General features: G+C 41.4%; 1 protein-coding gene across 5 annotated transcripts in view; it reads right to left on the bottom strand.

The window, feature by feature from the left end:
• The window catches only part of QKI (QKI, KH domain containing RNA binding), a 230,753-nt gene extending 216,857 nt beyond the window's left edge, over positions 1 to 13,896 (bottom strand). For 2 of the 5 annotated variants that reach the window (XM_061624345.1, XM_061624347.1), the window contains exon 1: positions 12,709 to 13,893. In XM_061624345.1, coding sequence (XP_061480329.1) covers positions 12,709 to 12,850 — 142 coding nt within the window. In that variant the 5' untranslated portion in view covers positions 12,851 to 13,893. Of the gene's footprint in view, positions 1 to 12,708 lie in introns of all 5 variants that reach the window. The other 3 variants (XM_061624348.1, XM_061624346.1, XM_061624344.1) reach the window with 3 other exon arrangements.
• Between the last annotated feature and the right edge of the window lie 3,701 nt (positions 13,897 to 17,597).

Genomic DNA, 17,597 nt, shown 5'->3' with positions numbered 1-17,597 from the left:
CACTTGTGTCATTTTCGTGCAATGCGCCCCATTAAAGTCAATGGGGTTCCGCTTTACGGCAATTTCCGCTTTACGGCGGGGGTCCGGAACAGAACCCGCCGTATAAGCAGGGCCCTACTGTATTTGCAGATATGGTTTTGTTTTTCTAGACTTTGTACGACACAGCTTTATTGTTTTTAGAGTTTTGTAGAAATGATTTTATTGTTTTTCAAAACTGGCCTTTGTACCTTGTATCTTGTACACCACTTTGATGGCTTCTAGCCATAAAACCGTTTTTAAATCTGTTAAATAAAATAAGTTATATTTATTTTTAGTACTCTAAAGTTCAAGCAAGTAGTTTGAAGCACTAGAACCGAGTCACTGCAAAAAGGGTGCAAAATGAAAGGGAATAAAGCTCCACCCTCCCTCACAGTCTTGTTTTTAAGCTTTCCTCCCTCTTTCCTCCATCTGATTAGCATAGGTAACTAAACAAGCATCATCTTATGACTGGCCTAGCTTCTCTCTAGCTCCAATTGAAAAATACTATAATTGTCATAACAGTAAAACTTTAAAAGCCCTGCTATGACCTCATTCAATGGCCACAAATGGAAAAGTCTGCCACCGTAATTCTCTTGGCCAGTAGATTTGCCAAAGCCTTGCTATCTTGCGTATAACCAACCACAAATTGCTATCTCTCAATATCAACATTCGTCTGTAGCAAGTGTCTACTACAGTGGTGATAATCAGACAGATGAAAATCTTGAAGTAGAGCTCCTGTAGAGTTTAGCAACAATAACTTTCAAAAAATCTCTGCCATGGCTAGTCTTGGGTTAACAGTTGACATAAGAAGAGCCTGCCAGATCAGGCCAGTGGCCCATCTAGTCCAGCATCCTGTTCTCACAGTGGCCAACCAGATGCCCATAGGAAGCCCACAAGCAGAACCTGAATGCAAGAGCACTATCCCCTCCTGCAGCTTCCGGAAACTGGTTTTCAGAAGCATACTGCCTCTGACTACGGTGACAGAGCACAGCCATCAAGGCTAGTGGCCACTGATAGCCTTATTCTCTACGCATTTGTCTAATCTTTTTTTTTAAAAGCCATCCGAGTTGGTGGCCATCACTGCCTCTTGTGGGAGCGAATTCCATAGTTTAACTATGTGCTGACAATTTTCTTTTGTCTGTCTTGAATCTTCCAGCATTCAGATACCTAAGGCCATGTGCATTAATTTTCGCCCCTAGAAGTCTCTATGGACAGGAGATAGGAAAAACATAGGAAGCTGCCTTAGAACATGGATCCATCTAGCTCAGCATTATCTACATTGCCTAGCAGTGGCTCTCCAGGATTTCCTAACAGCTGCCATCCTACTATCAAGTCTGCTTTCCCACTAAGCAGTGCTCACTCATTCATACCTTTCCCTTAACTGGGCTCCTTCGGGAGGAAGGACAGAATTAAATGGTAATAATAATGGCTAGAAAATGCTAATAATAACAACTGCTAGAAAACTGTCAACCACACATTCTCTTACAGATGGACTGCTAACTTTAGTGAAACGGAGGAGATGCTAATGTTGTGACACGTAACAGTTATTGGTAGGTCAGCCTTCTTGGCCCTGAAAATGACCGACCTCTGTGGAGTGCTTTAGTAGTGCTAGGTGTCACAGTGGAGACCCAAGAAAACCCCTGGACCTTACATTCAGCAGCCCAGGCAAAGCCTGACTTATTTCTGATTTATTTAATGCAGACACCCCAAAGAATCTCTTACAGCTTTTCACATATTTTGGTTACAGCCTTCTGACACATTTTGGAAAGTTGCACCAAACGTCTATTTCACACAATAACAAAATAGTGCACTAGACTGGATAGCTCTCATGCAATCTTGGGACAAGAAGGGTTATCTGCTCCTGTCACTTTGGCAGCGATAGCTGCTTCTTCAGAACAAACTGCTTAGTCTCAGTGATTCCTGTAAAGCTCTCAGCTACAACACCAAATACAGTATCAGCCACAGCTGCTGCCTCAACCACCTTATTACTCAATCCCTCATTCTGGTTCAGCATGACAAAAGTAAGAAACCTCTCCCCCTCCTTCCAAGCTTCAAACCTGGAAGAAGTGCTAAGGCTCACCCTGACCTTGCCCTGGGCTTTGTACAGTCAGAGTACCTCCAAAGTTGAGTGAGACAGCAGAAGCAGTATGCAATACCTTTCGCAGGGGAAGGCAGGTTGCAGTGGTAACCCCAATTTTGATTTACTACCAAGGCTTATAAAATCAAACGGAAATGCTCCAAGAATTCCTGCATTGGATTCCTGCATTGAGCAGGGGATTGGACTCGATGACCTTGTAGGCCCCTTCCAACTCTACTATTCTATGATTCTATGATTCCTCCAAACTTGGGTGTCATTCATAACTATAGTTATAGCTATTGGTGTCCAACTAGGACCAGAGAGAATTACATGAAGATCCTCATTCATGAAGTTAACACCACAATCCCATGCATGTTTTCACAGAAATGTCCCACTGAATTCAATAGTGCTTCTTTATTTATAGACTTGTATACACCACACAATACTCAAAGCATCTAAGCAGCAAACATAACACATTGACAAAACAAAAATATTTAGTCAACATCAGGAGAATGATACACAATAACCTACGTTTGAGCAATACATCAGAATAAGCTGTGTAAACAGAAGATTCTTAAGCAGGTATCTGAAACAAAGCACCAGTGGTGTTTGCTTAACATGCAAAACGCTCCATAATCTAGACACTGGCTCACTAAATGCCCTCTTCTCTTCTAGAAGCAAGGCAAACAACATGCAGCACCATTAATAGTGACTCTGACTGAACAAATTGATCAGACAGGTATACATGAAGCAAAGCAGTCCCTCAAGTAAGCTGGAACCAAGCTGTTCATGGCTTTATATACTAACAGAAGGACCTTGAATTTTGCTTGGTTGCATAGGCAGCCAGTCCAAGTAACCTCCAAACTGTATTTAGGATTGCAGCCTAAGTGACCTTGCACCAGTCTCACTCCCTCAGCACTAACCTTCCTCGTATGATTGTTGAGCGTATAAATTGAGAAGGGGAAAATAACGTAAACTGTCCTGAGCTCTTTAAAAGGATAGAAAAGACAGTAATGACAGAGCTCAGCTCTGTCATTAATAAGCAAAAGAAAAGCATACCACAGTGAAATAAACCTATCTATATTACACAGTGGGAGCTTCCAAATGACTCAAACTACTTTTGGGGTCACAGAAGGCTCATTGAGAAGATTAATTCATGCTGTGGCACAATAACTATGATCTATAGTACATCTCATTATGGTCATGACAGTAAAAGCTGGAGACTACACATAAAAAAGTGCCTAAGAATCAATAGCCCCTTGCCGATTCACACTGGACAAGGATGGCTGGCGCTGCAGCTGCATGTTTTTAATCACCACAAATCAGATTTGAAAATATACAGGGTGGACAAAACTGGACTGCACATATTTGAAAGCAACATTATCTGGATTCTCCATAAAAACTGAACCAAGGAGAGAAATTAAAGAAAATGGACTTGTGTGGAAGTAATCCTTATGAGCAGACGAGCACATCCATGTCACACACAGAAGTGCAGTCTTAATCAAAGTCAGCATGCACAATCTTTTTGCTGTGTCCCCATACCCTGAAACCATGCCCCTGGCTCTGAATGCTGACGTAGTGAGGTAAGATCCTACTTGTAGCAGTTGACCTATAGTCTAATGCATCACTGAACAGGCATTCAGATTAACACTTTCAACCCTAGGAGGTTTTAAAGAAACACAAGCTATATCTTTCAGATTTTACTCACAGTGCCTGACAATAGTAAACTTCAGATCCACCATTAAATATCTGTTTTAATCATTGTACGTAATTAACTGCTATATATTGCAATACCATTCACATTTAATCTTACATTGTCAGGTATTTTAGGTTTCCCATTTCTGCATGGAAAACAACACAACTAAGAACTAAACTGACAGTGTCATCTGATTTGCTTTGTTTACTATATACTCCATTTTGCAGTAATGTTATAGTGATACAACCAGGGCTGTGGAGTCGGAGTCGGAAGCAATTTTGGGTGGAGTCGGAGTCGGAGTCAGTAGAAATGTACCGACTCCGACTTCAACTCCTTCATAAATGGCAAATGTATATTAACTAGTAATAACAAATTTACTGTAGTAAAATGGTAGCACAAGGCATTTCATCACCACATGAATCCAGAGCTTGGAAAAGTTACTTTTTTGAACTACAACTCCCACGACCCCAATCCCTGGGGCTGATAGGAGTTGTAGTTTAAAAAAGTAACTTTTCCAAGCTCTGGATTCACATGGTGGTGATGAAATGCCTTGTGCTACCATTTTACTACAGTAAATTTGTTATTACTAGTTAATGTACATTTCCCATTTATGAAGGAGTCTGAGTCAGACAGTAGAAAAATAGAGGAGTCGGAGTCGAAGGTCTGGCATACCGACTCCACAGCCCTGGATACAACTGACACTACCTAACTTTAATACACAAACATCAAGGTCTGAAGAGATTATTTAAGGCATACCTAACAGCTTGGGCATTTCTCCACCTTTTTGTAACAATATATCTCCTACATCCACCCCACAAGCCTCTTTTGAATGCTTCTTCAAATGTTTTAAAAGTAGTTTGCAATGTGTGTCATGGTGGACTGCCACTTCAAAAACAAAAGTCCTTGAAATCTGGTGGTTCTTTCAATCCCAGTCAAAAGCCTGTGGCACCCTTAAGGAAATTAATTCATATTGTAATTCAAACACTGTTTCCTCAGCTGTTGCCTCTCTGTCATACACCAACTACCTCCACTTCATGCACCTGAGGTACAAGACTCTAGTCTATGAAAGTGCTTGCTCTTTACAGCACCAAACAACTTTTTTGCTCAGCAACCAAACACTTCTACAAACTAGGAACTCAAATTTTACCAATTTTGAACTTATCATTTTAAAGTTTCTCAAAAGGTATTTGTTGCACACACTAAAATTGAATAATTATCACAGAAAAATACATCGTAAGCCTAAAATACAGTCTAGTAGCAGCAATACTGGCATAATGTATATTCATGCATATTCTACAGAGTAGAACTATATTTGATATTTCAACAGAACCAAGAAATTAATGCAAGAGAGAAGTACCAAGTATAATAATAACTCAATAGCATTTCTAATGCTTTAATACTGCAAATGTATCAGTTTATTTCTTGTTGCATATAACGAACATTTGTATTAACATGGCAGAATGTAGAACCAGACAGGTAAATTGAAACAGATGTTTGTACACTTCACTCTTAGAATTTGAATATTTGGGTAATGGAAACTAAAATCTAAGCATGCAATATGACGTTTACTTTTGACAAGTCTCACTATACCCCTTAAACTCCCACCCACTCCAAGAAATAAGCATTACTTTACATATTGTATATTAATTACAATGCTCTCTGGTCAATCTATGCTATAAATCAAAGTAATTTGGTGTGTTAGCTTTTACCTTTTAACTGAAAGTACCAAAAAATTGTTTGCCTACATGTGGAAATGTTTATTTTCTTAACTACATCACAGCAAGAACTTGTGGATTATCATCTTTCTGCTTCAGTATGATACATCTTATGCAATGAATTGGTTTATCAACAATAGCCTCTTATCACCATACACAAACTATGATATTTCTTACTCTATGAGTATATCCAACATACAAATTGGGCTTAATTAAGCCAGTTCCAAGTTATGTATTATTTCAACTGGATTTTCAAAAGACAATCCTGTTCAGTAGATTTGTATCACTGAAGTATATAAAAATCTCAAATGGGACTCCATGTGAAAGGTCTCTATGAAAGTTGTCAACCCAAATGGGCATTTCATTATTTCAGAAAACTAGCAAATACATGGGTTTGAAGGAGGAATCCTACCAGGATGACCAAGCAGGTTAGCATATATATTTTTTAATGAAATAGTTGCTATACTGGTCACAGAATGGTACATATTTGCATGTACCAAGCATTCTTATTAGAAAGAAAAGCATACTAATGCATATGTTCTTAAATTGTTTGTTTGTTTGTTAAAAAATGTGTTTTTAAATTTGTATATTTGTTTTTAATGTTTTTAATTGTTGTAAACTGCCCAGAGAGCTTCGGCTATGGGGCGGTATATAAATGCAATAAATAAATAAATAATAAAATATGCAATACAATAATACATTCTTTTAATTTCCAATTACATATTTATAAGCCACTGTTAAAATCTTAACAGAAAAGCTGAACAAGCCACATTTTGGACTGCAAGACTAACCTCCAATCAGAAATCTTGCATCCTATCTACTAAATAATGACAGCATTTAAAATATTGGCAGCATGTAAAATTTTGCACTGGATTTCTAGCATATTCATTTAACCTGAATATGTACAAAAGCATTCATATAACTACACGTCTCTTGAAATAGAGTGTTTCTTCCATTTAACAATTTTACTAAATATTTCTTGGCAATTTAGGGAAAACATAAGCAAACCACTAGGACTTGTTTAAGGTTGGGGGAAATGCCTTTAAAAAACAAAATGTATGCTTCTAGAATGTTTTGGTAACTACAGAAAACTGAGGAACACGCACCTATGAAATCCCATATGTTCTTTACACTGAATGCAATAAAAGTAAAAATCAAAAATTCAGGAAAGATTCAGTAATATAGAACAGGCCAGATCTAAGGTAAATTTGAAAAATGTAAAGAATGTTGTTGTATGGTATTTTATTTCAAAATATTGAAACTTTTTTTTACAAAGTTAACATGTTTCACTTTTCATTTGTAATTGTTTTAGCACCGATTATTTCAGGAACCATAAAAATGACTGCCTATAGTTTATCTTCAAATACAATGGGTTGCTAACCTTTTTAGGCCAATGGACACATTTGGAATTTTGAGTAAGTGCTATGGGCACCAGCCACAAAATGGCAGGTGTAGACGCATGACTTAACACAAAACAGCAGAAAAAGAGAGAACCGCAAAAAGATGCAGACATGCCCATGCCCCATCAACAGAAAAAATCCCCTTCATCAGTTACTGCTATGCTCCCTCACAGATAGAAGCTCTCTGCACCTCTCCTATGTTGATAATAGAAGGAAGCCCACTCCTGGCTTTCACTGAAACATGGGGATTTATTCAATTAATAATAATATTTAGACTTGTTAAATCACTTGCTCCTGAAGGTCTCCAAGCAACTTACAGCACAATGCAAGAGAAGCTGAGCCAGTGAAAACAGCAACTGAGAAGGAAGGCAAACAATCTCTCATGCACTCTAGATTTTTGAGAGGGGATTTACCAAGACCTCTCATTGGCAGCCTTACCAGCACACTGACAGTGTATCCTTATAAAACTGTAAAAATATCTGGAAGAGTTTGGAAACTTGAATTTCTGTCAACTTCCTCCCCTTAGAATTGAAGTGATACCCAATCTCACTTTCCTGTACCTGAACGTAAGTGACCAGAATGGGCTATGCCAACTGGAGGATCAGTAATTTGCAAATCACAAAGGTGCAAGGTTTGCAATAATGCTGTACCACTACAGTTACTTAAGAAGCAACATAACAGAATTTAGCAAACTGGTAAGGGATTTTGTTTTGAAATGTGTATACTTTGTCTGGTTTAGTTTCTTATAGTGGTTAAAGATCCAAACTTGGCCTACATCAGGTGGTATCCAATGAAGTCATCCTGTTCACACAAGAACATCCACACTTATGCAACAGAACTTTCCCTCTCCTCTCCCCATGCACCCCATGTCCCTCCCAAAAAAATGCTCAGAAGGGCCCCAGTGAGGAGAGGTAGGGGACCTTCCATTGTACAAGGGTAAGTCCTTGCATGAACTGGACAATTTTGTTAGTTGCAAGCCATTTAACAGGAATAAGAGGCATCAAGCCTCACTTTTTATTTTCACAGTATTTCTTAAAACTTCTGTTACAAAGTGGATGTCAGCTGAGAAACGTATCCCAGTTTCTTAAGTGTTTTTTTTTTTTAGAAGACTTGCTTATTGAGAACCAGCTGCAGGCCCACCAAGAGGCATCAAGTCTCACTTTTTATTTTTACAGTAGATCTGCCAGATGAACTGACTGGGGGAGGAATTGCAGATACTTTTGTTTAAAAAGCACCAGTGTGCAAACTTGCATACTATAACAGTTTGGGTTTGTCTATTTGAGATGTCTGCTTCTTTCAAGGGCTTGTTTCCATAATGATTACCTTCTCAGAAGAACTTTTAGAATAATTCTTATCAAAGACATGACATCATAAATCATACATGTTGCTATTTCAAGGGTAGAGAGAAATTTGTGGCAGCTTTCTTGTCTGAAAAATTCAAATGGATGTCTAATTCTGGCAGAGAATGTTTATGTTTTATTGCAATTATGCCAAAAGTCCTTATCCCCACTAGAAGTTGGAAAAGACCCCACAAAGGACTCCAGTGTTGTACATGCCCCACAGTTCCCTAAAACTAACAGGAGCAAATATACATTGGGTAAGTCGCCAGTAGGAAAATTCCAATTATAATTTTAAATTCTGTTTTGCTGGGGAAGGGTATTATACCTTGACTTTATTTATATAAACAGTTTGCATGCCTAAATTTATTGAAGCTGCAACCTGATTTACATTTATCATCAGAAAAGATGCTTTGCAAAAACTGAAAATAAAGATCGTAGAGAACAAACTTCTAAGAATATATTTAAGAGTCTGAACACAAACTTCAGTTTTAGCAAATGGTAAAATCATTTAACATTAAAAAGTCAATAAAAGAGAGCAAATTTCTCTCTGTTTAGGTCTGATTATAAAGCAATATAACAATATAACAAAAGCTCCTGCATTTTCTTGCCCATTAGTTTACTAAGGCTTGACCCTATACACACTTACTTGGCTGTAAGACCCAATGAGCATTGGAATTTACTTCTTAGCAGAAATATGGAATTTTGTTGAGACACACAAAAAAAGTGTTTTTTTAAAAAAACAAAATGCTTTGTAAATTGAATGGCTTGTAGGTAGTGGGATGGATCCAAACTTGGAGGAATCCTCTGAATTTTTCCACAGAAGTAAGCCTGTTAGTTCAACTTGGGTGTCACTGAAATCAGTGGGACCCAAGTTCAGTTCATCATGGCTAAAGCCCTATTAATTTAAAGTTGGCTGCAATCCTACATCCACTTACCTAGAAGAAAGTCCTCTGAATTCAGTGTTTACATCAGTGTAGGTATGTATGTAATGTAAATATACTGCCTTCAAGTCTATTCTGACTTATGGAGACCCTATAAATAGGGTTTTCATGAGGCTGAGAGGCAGTGACTAGCCCAAGGTCACCCAGTGAGCTTCATGGCTATGTGGGGATTCGAACTCTGGTCTCCCAGGTCGTAGTCCAACACTTTAACGACTACACCACACTGGCTCTGATAGGCATGTATAGGACTCCATAATTAGTTGGAATCCCACCTAGTATTTGTAATTGGTTAAAAGATTACAATTCAAATGTCTATTTTATACTGAATATTCAGAATCAAAACATTTAAAGCTCAGCTCCTACTTCTGCTATGCATACTTTATGTGGAAGTAACATTAGTCATAATATAAAGATCAAACATCTTGTTTCTGTGACAGTTCCATTTCTGCACTCATATTAATTAAAAAAACAGATTTCAATGGAACTTCTTCCTACCTGGATTGAGGCTTCTAGTAACAACAACCTCCCTTACATGAACTCTGAATATATCTTTGCCTGTCACCAGTTGTTGGGTGGTATTTGTATCACTCAGCAGGAGCATTATTAAATATTTAATTCCCAGTGTACTCATAACACACTGGGGAAACAAAAGGAATTCAACAAATTTCTTTTCACATCAAAATTGGGTATGTGTTTTTTCTTTCAAAAATGTTTACATCACTAACGATTGTGGTAACACTTTTGGCAGACAACGGCTGGAAACAAAAGCCTCTTTGATCTTAGGAAAGCCCTTCCCCCTGCTTACTACAGGCTGTCGTAAACCAATAGAAAAGCAGTTTCATATTTATTAATTTAATTCAGATAACTTTGTTACTAGATATGTTATTTACAAATGGAAACAAAAAACATTAATGCTTTAGAGAATCTGCACTTTCAGAAGTTCTCTCTCCCTGTACCTTTTATAATGCTTGATATGATTAAATGCAGAATATTTTGGACACTCCTGAAATACATGTTTACCCATACAATCAACCTTTAGAAATACAGACGCTATCTGCAATTTCCACAAATACAAAGATGAGATTTTGTTAAAAATGCTCCAAACCCTATAATCCTTTAACTCTTATGCTTGGAAAAACTTCTAATCGGCAATAATATTAAGACTGCAAAAAACAACTTAATAACTTTCTTCCTTCTGTTCTACAAAAAATATCAAACTGTCAAGATGTTTCCAAAGTTTTTAATATGTGCACAATGTAAAGATGCAGGAGGAAAAATGTTAACTCTCTCAGGTTTAGCAAGTGCTGAACAGCAATTCTAATTACATCAAAGCAATTCAATTACTTAACTGACCAAACCTATTTACAGTATTTCGAGTAAGGGGGGAATCATCACCAACCCTAGAAGCTAAGCCCACAGTACATGTATATATGATTGTTTTTAAGCTCAACATCTCACATAGATCTTAAATCTTCAGTAAGTTTGCTAATGTTGGCATAAGGGTTTATAAAACGCTTAAAATCTTGCATTTTTTTCCAAAAAGAAAGAACTGGTGCCCCTTAGTGTTCAAATATTAAAACATTTAGATCATTCACTGAATTTGCATGGAACATTTTTTTCAACATTCCAGAAAGTTTTCAGCATTTGCAGTTCTTCCACCCAGGAGCCAACACAAACACGAAAAAGCAGAAAGATTTAAAGGGGCAGCTGAACTTTTGCCTTGGGGTATGAAGAAAGTGACTGGGGAGTAGAGGAGGAGAGAGGGAGGGAGGGAAAAAATTGCTTGATTGTTTATTTAGGTAACTTCCAGATCTTGTTTTGAACTTACAAACATTTTTTTTTTGGGGGGGGGAGATAAAAATTCAGCCTTCCAGATCTGAGGTTATGCCATTCAAAACGTGCAGTGACCTCACATGCTGTTCTTGAAATATCCTTTTGACACCAGAGATGTTCCGCTCTTTTGTTCTTGTGACAAAGTCCCTGTGCCTCCCCCTTTTCAGATCAAACTGATGATTCAGTAACTTTTTAAATCCATTGTTATGACTGTGCTCAATTTAGTTTCTTCAGAAGTTGTTGTCCCAATTCATTTCTTAATTTCATACTACAGAATCTTCCAGTAAAATATTTACATCTAAAACTGCTTCCTAAATAGCATTATTTCAATATCCAGCTCATTTACAATAGTATTATCCAAACAAGAATCATATATATAAAATTCCAGTTTGTCAACTGACATTGCACAGCCATTTGCTTCAAACAAATGCTAAGCATAGTTTCCAATTCAAATATAGATAGACCCATCAAAGTCCAGAAATACCTCTGCATAAAAGAACTTTTCCCAATGGAAAAAAATAATTAAAAAAACAAGTCTGAAACTCGATGTCAACATCTATCATATTTAAATAGTGAAGTTTGCACTTGCCCCTAAAACTCAAGAACTTTTTTGGGGGGGAAACCCTCATCAGGACAGGATCCAAATAAAGTCAACACAACCCAAATAAGACAAGGAAACATTTTGTATAACATTTGGCTGTGATCCACAGGCCATTTGAAACCATGTAACAATTAGGAGTAAATTTAAAGATGTTTACACTTCAGTTTGCAAAGGCACCAAGACTGTGACCCAAGTTTTCACCCTATTAACTTTATGAAAGTGATCTAGAGAGTGATATTTGGGGGCGTGGGGGTGAAGAACGAGGGACAGGAGGATCAGTTGTATATGGCCTGGAATCTGCAGTGGGTATTCAACAACGCCACAGGCAATTTTGCGTTTTGTTTTTGGTATACGAGTTATTTTTCCAGTGTAAACTCTTCAAGACAAAATCTAGTAAAAAAATTCAGTATGTTTACTCAAACGTGAAGCAATTTAGCCTTTTTGTAGCCAAGAAACTACCCAGCAGGAGAGGAATGCGGACTGCTAAGCCCTCAGGTTTGGGCAATAGGTTTGCACCACCACCCAGTCAAATCTCGACAACAAAAACACCCGTTCCTCATTTCTTTAGGCTGCAAACTCGCTTACAAGTAGTTCTTTGAATCGTGACCGGCCTAGTTCGCCTTATTTTCTATCGTAGATTCTCATAACTCTTTTTTTCCACCCTTCCCAAAAAACCCTCCTGGGCTTCTTTACTCCCTTCCTCCTCCCTTCTTTTTCACAATGTGGCGACTACATTTCTCCGATTAAAAAAGGCAGGTATGCCGAAAATAAGGGAATACACAAAGACATACTTTATTCCCTCCCCGAGCGCATCCTCCCCAAGGCCGAAACTTCTGTAAAGAGACTTCCCGCTTCTCCTCTTTGTTCATGGGGGAAGGAGGAAAGGTAAGGCCAAAAGACGCCATTAAAAGGGAGAAAAGAGGAGTCCGCCCCCATTTTCGAGACGGGAATGGGAAAGGCAAAGGGGAGGCTAACAGTGCAGAGGCCCAAACCGTTGGGGGGGGGGAGAGAAAGAACCGTCTTCTACACACCCTCAGAGTCACAGGAGGAAATAATTATTTTCGGGCTGTTTTTAAATTTATTTTACCTTCATCCAGCAGCCTCTCAAGGTGGTTGAATATCCCGCAGAAGTTGGGGAGGCTACTCATAAGCTTTTTGTCGTTCATCAACTGCATCAGGTAATCGGGACTCGGTTTGGGCTTCTCCTTGGTTTCCATTTCCCCAACCATATTCCAAACGTAGAGAAACAGCGAGCGAGAGCCCGCACCAGCACTCGCCCAACTACCGCACTGGGCGCCCGCCAGGCGGAGAAAGAGACGGGGTGTGTTATGTGGGCTGAGGGGGGGAGGCCTCTTCCCCCCTTAAAATCGGGGGAGGAGGAAAACGAGGGAGCAGGGAAAGGGGGCTGCCGTCAACGAAGAAGCCACCAGCAGACGACGCCGGGTCCCGTGCGAAGGAGGGAGGAAATCAGAGGGGGGAAATCAGTGACCGCCACCCCCCAACCCCTCCTCCACCACGACTACCACCGCCGCGAAGGGCTGCGCCCTAGTCTTCCTCCACTCTGCTTGTACAGAACTCCGCCGCCGCCGTTTCTCCCTCTTCTTGTCGCCGCTCCCACTTGAAGCCTTTCCCCAGCGCTGTGCGCCCGCGGCCGGCGTAGTCTACGGTTATTTCCCTCTCCTCCTCTACCCCTCTCTCCCGCCGCACACGCAGACGTTGGCCGCGGCTCCTTCTCCTCGGCGCTGCCGCTACTGCCCCCGGTCTGTCTCCGCGACGGGGGAGGGAGGCAGGCGGGCAAAAAAATGGGGGGGGCTTGTCTACTGTTTCCCGAGGAGTCCCCGCCGCTTGTAAGGCTGTTCCCGGCCACCGGAGGTGCTTCGTCTATTGCTGCTGATGCTGGTGGTAATGCCGCCGCCGCCGCCGCCGCCGCCTTGCCTGCCGCGCCGCCTTCCTCCCTCCCCTATCGCTGGTGCCGTTTGCTTGTGGCTGGCGAGTCTCAGTCCTGCCGCCGCCGTGGTGCCTTCTTTCTCTTCCTCAGTTCGCTCTGGAGTTCGCCTCAGTTCAGGGCTGGCGGCGGCGGTAGCAGGCAAGCAACGGCAGCGGGAAGGGGAGGGAACGGGGGAGCAGGGGAGGGGACAGCGAAGGGGCGGGGCAGCCGTTAATCAGCGAGCGGCGGCGGCGCCACTTGGCGGACTCAGCCCGCCCCGCCTGAGAGACTTGGGAACTCGCCTGACGACTGGAGGGAGAAGTGGGCGGGGGAGGTCTGACGGACGAACCGAAAAGAACAAGGCGGCGCTGTACACATATATTGTCAGTGTCTTGGTGTGACTGGAGCGCGCACGCACATGAGAAAGCTCGTGCCACCGCCTAAGATTACTTTTACGCTCGAGATTGGATTGCCTCTGGTGCGCGTGCGCGTAATCGCGCGCGCTTCCCCACCCCCTCTGAATTTTAAGAAAAATCGTGTGTGTGCGTAAACCCATGAGATACAAACTCCTTAACAAACTCTTGTTACTTCACCGATCTTGCATTGGGGCGGGGCCCGGTCACGTGTTGATGGCAGGGGGAAGTCCTGATCGCGTCGCGGTACTACCGAGGCGCATGCGCATAGCGAGTTAGTTTGGAGGCGGACACTCGGGCCTCTTGTACTGATGCGCGCGCTTACAATTGCGTCGCGGCTCTTTCTCGAGATGGAATGGGCGGGGCGAGGCTGAATTTAGCACGGTGCGCTTGCGCAAAGGAGAGGAGAAGGCGTTACCTCACGGAAGAGTAATTTTGTTCCATCCCTTAAAGCGACAGCGCGGATGTAGGGCGCGCTTTTCGTAATGAAAGTGGCTGCTCCGCGAGGAAGGGGAGCTCGAGATAAATTGGGGAAAGGGAAGATAGAGGAGGAGGAGGCAGAGAAGTTGACACACGTGCTTGTAACAAACTATAGTGTGCTCAGTCCGCATTCACTCTCCAGTGAGGTTGCAATGTGTATGTGTCCTACGCGGAGCGGTCTTCGAGGCTGACGTTCCTGACGCTAAGCTATGCCGTTTCCTATTCCAACACACAGCACCACTGACTCTTAACATTCGCAATAACGTAACACGCCTGGGGTCACCTCAGTACTCCCATGCGCTGGTGGTGGGCACCCTGCCCCGCTTGCTCAAGCGAAAGTTTCCTCAACGCAAGGTCGCTTTTTTGCCTAGCCCCATTAGCCGCCTCTGCGCTGTTTGGGAGGCCCCCTCGCCGCCACTCCTTTTCCGGGGGGACCTTTCCCACTCAAGGCGCCTTCGGGGACGATGAGCATGCCGTGGAAGAGAAGGCGGCGGGAACGTCCGTATGGCTCGCTTACCCCCCTCCTAATGCGCCAGTGGCTTCAATCCTATGCATGCTTACTTAAGAGTAAGCTCCATACTGAATACTGTGGGGCTTACTCGTACGTAAACGGGCATAGAATTGCTCTGTTCTTTGTGCTGCCGATGTCTCTGGAGCCTTCTCCCCGCTCATCGGTATGTTCCGCCGCCGGCCAAAAATAGAAGCCAGACACCATCCAACGTTGGCCTCTCTTAAAAGGGGGGAGGGCGCTGGCTAGCTGTCGACCTTTGCTTTCCTCCAGGACCGCCGTTCCCCAGTTAGCACAGAAACAGTGGCTGTTCTCGTCGTTTCCCCCCGACCCTGGTCTTGCATACTCGTCGAAAGGGGTAACCTGCGTACGAAAGCGATCACCTTCTCGCCCGCCACACTGAGGTTTTCAGTGCTTATCGCCTCCCTTGAACCCCCGCCTCTCCCAGCCAAGAACGGATGTTACCTGATCATGCAACTGTCGTTGTCGGTGGGATTTGTATGCCTCCAGCCCGCCCTACCCCCAATACGCTGCATGGATTCTCTCTCCTTTTCAGGGTTTCCAAAGCGTATCGCGGCGGCTTCGATGCCAGAGTATCGTCTCCTTTCAAATTTACCCCTATTTATACCAGGTGTACCTGAATGTGAATAGGAGCGATATTTCTGAGATAGTAGATACTAGCAAGCGAAAATACATTCTACCTTTCTTTGTCATTCGTTGTCCAAGGTGGAACCTTTTATGTTGCTGGCTCAGCTGCAATACATGTGAAACAGATCACACCTAAGTAACCGGATTCCTTTTCTTTTTCAATCATTGTGGTTATATCCACATTCTTGTCTTACACATACCTCCCTACTGTCTTGTCATGCATTGCATTTTTCGGGGTATAGTGGCAACATTCATGGTTGTTTCCTTGTTAGAGTGTATATTTTACTGCTGCCGGCACACTGTATTTCCCTCAAAAAAATGTACCCTTCATTAAAAAAAACACCCATACACACTTCTCAGGAAATGCATTTGCTTCCTAGAAAATATGCAGAGGATCAGAGTATAGATTACACAGATGTGTTTCATTCTAGTGTCAAGCATATTTTCTTGAAAGTCTCATTGATTTCAAAGGAACATGCAGAACAAGCGCAGCTCATGTATTAAGAAGAATGTTGCACGTTGTTCAACAGGTTTTTCTCCCACAGAAGCCCCACATCGATGTGTAGAACACATTCTGGTAAATATTGTTTGCTTCTGCAATTCTCTATTCTTTAACAGAATCAATGGCTAAGCTATTTTAAAGAATTGCATTTTACAATGTTTTGCATTATGAATGTATTTGTTTTGTGAATCAAAATCTTATGACTCACCCCAAAAAACTGATGTGAGTAGTAGCGCTTGACAAGGCTAATGTTAACTTCAATCAAACATCTGTCCTGAATGTTGGTTCTACAGCTTTTTTAAAAGAGATATAGGAATGTTATTTTGTTCAAGTGCAAGATACTATTTCCCTCCCTCCCCTTTTTATGTCTCCTTAATATGTATGATGAAAAAATAAACTACACATCTCAAATGTATAGGCTCAGTTTTTAAAATGTTTTCTTTCAATGCTTCACTGCTGCTGTTATTTTCAGATAATGAAAAAAGGCAGCATCTCATAGTCCAATCCTGAACATGTTTCCTTGGAAGTATGCTTATTATGGAGCATGATCCAGTCAAAGATAAGTACTTTTAACAGGAGACTGTTAAACAAATGCTAAAGGCCAAACAAATGACAAGGCAGCCACATTTGGTTTTTCATGTCTGCCCCATTTTCATCTAAGACTAAGGGCGCCTACTTTTTACAATGAAAGGCACACATGGGTGTGGGGGGGGGAAACCAGTCCCCTGATTCCTTACCTCCCCATTTATTGTCCATCACTTCAAACTTTCATTTTTGTGATTAGAGCCAGGCTGGGGGGAAAACTCTGTGGTGACAGAGTAAGGCAGAGAAGCATTCAGCTCAACTCAGTTCGACATTTGTTTTCTTGTAAAAAGTAGAGCATCCCCACATACCCCCTTTTAGATATGAACAGTAAACATGGCTGATCTCATATCTAATTTGGCCCTATTGTCTGGATTATGCTTTTAGTATTACAGATGTCTGAAGAAGCCTGAAGTGTCAGAGAGTCTTTGAACTGAGCCTTCTGAGTTCAGCTGATTTGATTAATGAGTAATGTGATTTGATTAATTTGATTAATGTGATCAATGAACACATTGTGTAGATCTCCGTTTGTACCCTTAAATGCACAAGTACTTCTGAAGACTATCGAAGAAGAATTTGTTTATTCTAGAGATCTGCTCTTTTTACTCTGCCACCCTGGACTCCTGCTGAGAGAAAGGGCAGGATATAAATCAAATAATAAATTTTAAAAATACTCATTTGTTGCTTTGTTATAGATGCCATATTATTGTATGTTCCTTCATGTAGCTATCCTTACAATACACGTGTCCACAACTTACCCTGTTCTGATCCTGATACTTTTTTGTTTAATGTTGTCACTAGGCAACTGCCCAAATTGCCACGGGATTAGTCTGTTCTTCCTGTTGAAATGGCAACAAAGGGGAGAAATAATTCTCCATGTGACTTTGTTGTACCAAATCTGGTGATCACATATCCC

This window comes from Rhineura floridana, chromosome 4 (genome assembly GCF_030035675.1).
Source record: "Rhineura floridana isolate rRhiFlo1 chromosome 4, rRhiFlo1.hap2, whole genome shotgun sequence".
NCBI lineage: Eukaryota > Metazoa > Chordata > Lepidosauria > Squamata > Rhineuridae > Rhineura > Rhineura floridana.
The sequence above is the reverse complement of the archived record's forward strand: the minus strand, read 5'-3'. Positions and strand labels throughout refer to the sequence as shown.